The 6134-nt window shown below is 27.5% G+C and overlaps 1 protein-coding gene across 1 annotated transcript; it reads left to right on the forward strand.

Moving 5' to 3' along the window:
• Positions 1–561: 561 nt before the first annotated feature.
• LOC100568493 (endothelin-converting enzyme homolog) lies at positions 562–5924 on the forward strand. Its single transcript, XM_003240521.4, has 9 exons — positions 562–724; positions 3099–3313; positions 3372–3548; positions 3620–3729; positions 3791–3849; positions 3929–3977; positions 4042–4240; positions 4992–5156; positions 5248–5924. Exons 1-9 carry the CDS (start codon positions 613–615, stop codon positions 5422–5424), a joined length of 1263 nt encoding a protein of 420 aa, XP_003240569.1. The 5' UTR covers positions 562–612; the 3' UTR covers positions 5425–5924.
• Positions 5925–6134: the final 210 nt, after the last annotated feature.

Consider the following 6134-nt stretch of genomic DNA (forward strand, 5'->3'; position numbering starts at 1 on the left):
ATTGTCAACACGGTTTTAAATTTTAAATAAATACAATTTCGCAATCTGTAATGGTAATATGTTATCAATTTTATTTTTAAAAACATTTAATTTATTATCATTGATTATCAATGTTATTTTTCACCTACCTAATTAATGTTCTGTGATTTAAAAAAATCAAAAATTGTGATGTTTAAATCATGTATTACTATGTATACAAATTTCGGTACGTTTGGCAGGGTGGGCCACGGCCTTTCTTTTACTTGCAAAGGTTAATTCATTGAAAATAGTACGTTTTGATGTAACTGCTATTTTTGTTATAATGATTTATACTGAAAATAATAATTTTTTCACTTGTTCTGTGACACTCATCGATTCCCCGCTATGTGTATAATATGATTTGACGACTAACTCAATTTCCCTAAAAATACCAATAGTACGTTTTGGATTGTCACACTCACCCCTCACTAACTGATCAAACGAACATAGCATATTATAATATTATAATTAATTGTGGTACCTACCTGTGAATACCTAATTATGATTAATTTAATTATAAATAAATACTAATAAAATACATTTTAAACAAAAATGGTGTAGATTGATTGGAAGGAATACCTTTCAATTCTATTTATGGACGTGGAGAATGTAACATTGGATTTTGAAACTGAATTAATTCAAATATCTAATATTGAATATTTTGAAGCTCTATTCGAATTAATCAGTACATATAAAAACCAATCAAGTAAGTACGAATGTAGTAATAATAATTGGTTTTTATGCGTATATAACTTATACAATATACAATATTTGAGGGCCGGTTTCGCGGGATGGTCAACAGCAGCCACTAAAGTGCGCTGTTGTCAAGTATTGTCCGGCGTTGCGATCTCCCGGATAGGTGACCAGACGGAAATGTCACACTTTGACGAATCCTCACCAATGCGTAACCACGCGTTCAACCGCTACCCCCACAAAATTCTAATAGCCAAATTCCAATAAACATTATATTTTATCTTTATAAATTTATACATATATACAAAGGTGGGCATTAACAAGTTAAAAAGTTATTTTTTTTAACTTTTTAACTTAGCTAGTTAGTTTATTTTCCAATCAACTTATGAACTTAACTAGTTTAATTTACAGTTGAAATAACTTATATTTTCTCAGTTGATTTTAAAAAAATCTATCAAGTTAAAAACATTTTGTAATTTTTCGTTTATACGTAAATATTACTATATCAGTATAAAATAAAAATAATCCAATATAAAAACACAAACATTTCTGTCCCTTTTCTTGATAACATAATTTTGTGTATATTAATATATTTTATTAAGTTGTAAATTATTTATTATGCGAGTTTCAATTAGGTATAAATGTTTAAAAAAAAAATTAATATTTTTTAATTACAAATTGACAATTGTTATGTTTTAATGCAATATAACTTATAATATATATGAAGGTTATGAACACATCTTCACGTATTATGACATTCAATTGCTATACGAAATAAAAAAAATATATTTATTAAATTAATTATTTCAGATGAGTATAGTTTAAATTAGTAAATAATAGTAAAGTTAAAGAAAAAAGGTATACAGTGTACATTATGATAAAAGTTCAATAAAATTGTTTTTTATAATTTATAAATTAGAAACTAGAAAGACACATTCACTCTTTATGTGATTTACATACTAATTTAAAAAAAATCGATTAACTTTTTTTAAACTGAGTTAAGTTAATATTTTTCTCTATATTAACTTTTAACTTATCGAGTTAAATTTATAGTTTGTTAATTGATAACTTTTAACTTGTCGATCTTGTATTCTCTTAACTTAACTTGAGTTAATTATTTTCATTAAATTGCCCACCTTTGCATATATATATATATCTTCTGTACATCTGAACCACACTGAACTTCTCCTAAAGGGCTGGACCGATAATGAAGACATTTTTTGTTTTCCTTTAAAAAAGAATATTGGTTTAATGTTAATAGACTCAAAAACTACTGGACCATTTGCAATAAAAGTTTTATCAATATAATCCTTGAAACTTAGAGGGTGCTTAGAGCAATTTTTTTTTTTAATCCTGTAGGTTGCTAAAGGGTAGAACACACATGATTATTTTCAGCTTAAGAAAATAAAATTGTTTTTGATTATCTAAATGGTTACCATTATTAACTTATTATATTACTATTGTAATTAGAAGAAATTTGGTATTTAGGTACTTTCCTGTTATACGAGACTACCCTGTTTTGTTCAACATCACAATCCTGTTATCTAAGACTACCAAAATTATACTTTCCTGTTATACGAGACTACGGCTATTATCGCGACTACTGCCCAAGACTACTTCCGTTATCGCGACTACCTATCTTAGCTGATATTATAGCTGAATTAAAATAATACTAAATAAGCTGCGATTATATATCTATCATTACGTATATTATTAGTTTTTGTAATTGGTGTTTCCCACGGAAAATTTGGTACATTACGAATAATTATTATGTATTTAATTTTTTTTATAAAATTTGAATGTGGCCATCCCCACAATACATAAATTATTAATTATTTTTTTTATGGATTTACCATTTTGCAGTATTATTATCCCGTACCGTACCTACGCCGTGCCAAATTTGGCACTTAACCGTGTAAAATACATTACAAATAATTACTATGTATTTAATTTTTTTCTTTATTTCATTTTGACCATCCCCACAATAAATATTATTAAAAAATATATCAAAGAAGGCAAGAAAATTAAGGTAGTCTCGTAAAACTAGAAAGTACCATTTTGGTAGATAAAAGGATTGTGATGTTTCACAAAATAAGCGCTATAGTCGCGATAACGGAGGTAGTCTCGTATAACAGGAAAATACCGGTATTTACATATTTTATTACAAAAATAATAAAAAATCTTTGGCTGGGTATAATTGGGAGGGTTTATGGGACAGCTAGTATATATAATTTATATATTATATGTATATATGTATATATTATATTATAAAGTATTCAAATTTTTTATGGTCAAATATTGTGAGCTTTCATTTACCTACCAATTATTAATAGTATAATATATGTTGTTACCTAATTATATATTTTTATATGTACAAATAATTTCAGTCATCAATATATGGTGGGAAGTGGTTGTCACTCTTATGCCATACACTACAAATGAGATGCGATTCATACAAGATAGATTTTACTATGAAACAACCGGTTTAGAAAATAACCCTTCAAGATCACTCTATTGTGCAAATGCTGTAAACTCGATGATGGGAATGGCTGTTTCACGTTTATTATTAGAAATAGAACCATTAAATAATAATATGAAGATGGTATTGAACTTCAAATATTAAACTCTTGAAATATAAATAATAACTATGTGTTTTTTAGGTGGATGAGATGATTAAAAATATTCATTGGGCGTTCGAAAAAATAGTCAAAGAGTTAGATTGGATGGATGACACGACCAAACAGAGGACACTATACAAGGCACAGCAAATGCAAACGTTAATCGGTTTTCCTGAATTCATAAATGACTCGTTTGAACTCGATCAATACTATTCTGAAGTACCTATTTCATATAGTGCCTATTGGCTATTTTATAAAATATTTGAATGATTATTTTGAATATTGTTTAGTTTGAAGTAATAGAAAATGACTATTTTGCCAACGTTATACTTTATGTTCAACAAGACTTGAACACCTCTTTGGTAGGACTTAGGCAATTAAATGATTACACAATAAACTCGTGAGTAAAAACTTTTAATTTTTAATAATAATATATAACTATAAAATCTATATTTTTATAGTTGGGCATCAGATCCTTTAGAAGTTAATGCGTACAATTGGATCCAAGCAAATGCAATAAGTAACTAATACAATTTTATAAATGTTACTTAATTAAATTTAATAATTACTTAAACCAAAATATTATGGATATATTTTAGCCATTCCAGCCGGTATATTACGATTTCCTTTCTTTGGACATGATTTGCAGTATGTTGAAGTTTTATTATTAAAGATAAATGAATGTACTAATTAGTGATTATATTCGTTTAAGGGTGCTCAACTATGGTTTTCTTGGTTCCATACTGGGCCATGAACTTACACATGGTTTTGATAACACTGGCCGAAAGTTTGATTCCGATGGGAATGAGAATATGTGGTGGACTAATCGCACTATAGAGGAGTATGAAAAACGTAGCGACTGTTTCGTTCATCATTATGAATCTTATTTAGTACCTGACATTGAAGAAAAGGTATTTTTCAAATTGTTTTATCATATGGCTGCAAAGTTAAAACAAGTTAATACACTCTTTTCCTCAACAGTTTTCATTAAATAGATAATTATAACTCTAACAGTCTAACCATTAAATACCTACATATTATAAATTTATAAATGTGTTCTGTAAACGATTACTACTAATACTACAAAATATATTGTATACATTATACATAGAATGCATTATAATATCGTAATTATGAGACCAATCGTAGATTGCCCCCATTCGCGGCTTTCTCACATTTCAATATTTACAACTTGATGGTATTATTTTAAGTTATTAATTGGCTTGCGTCATATTTCAACTCCAAATCTAGGTCAGTCGTCAGTAGTGAATACCTGTAATATTTACTATTTTTTCAGTTTCTCAATTGATGATGAAAGAATAAATCTTTTTCGTTTTAATGTTCAATATATTATAATGAAATTTAACTATTTATAAGTACCTAAATATAATATAATTAAAATATTAATAGTTAAAAAATAAATTAAATAAAATGATAAATGGTTTTAGTGTTATACTATGGAATAGGATTTTAGCACGATAAATAATTAACTATTATTAGTCAATTATAAATGAGAAATAAAACATTTTTCAAAATGAATACTAAAATCCTTATGTCCGTATGCCTAGTCAATTTATGAGACACACAAATTAAAATAAAATATATAATTGTAATTTACAATAAATTTAAAAAAATCAATTACCTACCAATATACAATTTTAGATAAGTGGTAAAATGACATTGGATGAAAATATTGCTGACAATGGTGGATTGAGAGAAGCGCTTTTGGCATATAGAAAATTTGTTGAAGAATTCGGTGAAGAACCTAAACTACCTGGATTTGAACAGTACAGTAATGAACAAATGTATTATTTAGCTTTTGCAAATGTAAGTAGTTTGGTGCCTATTTATAAAACATAAAAAGTATATTTTTATTGTGCTTGTTATTCATCACGTAATTGCATATCATTTTTATTAGAATTGGTGTGAAGCAACAACACGTGAATCGTTATCGAAAAGCATATTAGATGAGCACAGTCCAAATAACATACGAGTGATTGCAGGACTGACCAATTCAGATGAATTTAGCCAAGTATGGAAATGTGAAAAAGGTTCAAAAATGCATCCACAGAATGATAAATGTAAGATATGGTAATAGTTAAAAGCGCCACATTGTTTTTATTTATTATACTACCATACAACTAACAAATGTCTTAAGGAGGCTGGAGCGTAATCAATTTTAAGGAGTAAAAACTAGGCATTTTATATTTCTCTTTATCTGGGTCTTGTGTATGTGTTGAAAGTAAATGAACATTAGTTTGCGTAATTCGTAGTACTGATCACGTTTTATTGGGGCATCATAGTGGCCGGAATGTAAGTCTGTAATTTTACCTACGCGCATGCACATGTCACCAAATATTGCTTTATAAAATGGCAAATATTTTTTTTTCAAAAAATACTACCTCTGATTTCAATCACTACGCTCAGTAGGATGTTCCAATTTTAATTTTCAAAGCAGATTTGAATTCTCCTCTAAATTTACTATGCTTTAACTGTCGTACATTTTTCATATTCTATATCAATGTATTTAAATTTGAATTATGAATATGTTCTATTTTTGCTCCTTTTGTTAGTAAATTTCTAAGTAAAAAAAAATAAAAATCAGAAAAATGAAATTGTTAAAGCACGGATAATTTAGTGACAAATTCAAATTTGCTTTCAAAATTAATATCGGAACATTATATTGGGCGTAGTGATTGAAGTCGTGAGCTATGTTTTCGACCGAAAATAAATCACGCTCCAGCCCCCTTAAGAAACATGAATTACCTACCTATATATTATTATCATTATTATTAGTATTATTAT

Source organism: Acyrthosiphon pisum, chromosome A1 (assembly GCF_005508785.2).
Source record: "Acyrthosiphon pisum isolate AL4f chromosome A1, pea_aphid_22Mar2018_4r6ur, whole genome shotgun sequence".
Lineage (NCBI taxonomy): Eukaryota > Metazoa > Arthropoda > Insecta > Hemiptera > Aphididae > Acyrthosiphon > Acyrthosiphon pisum.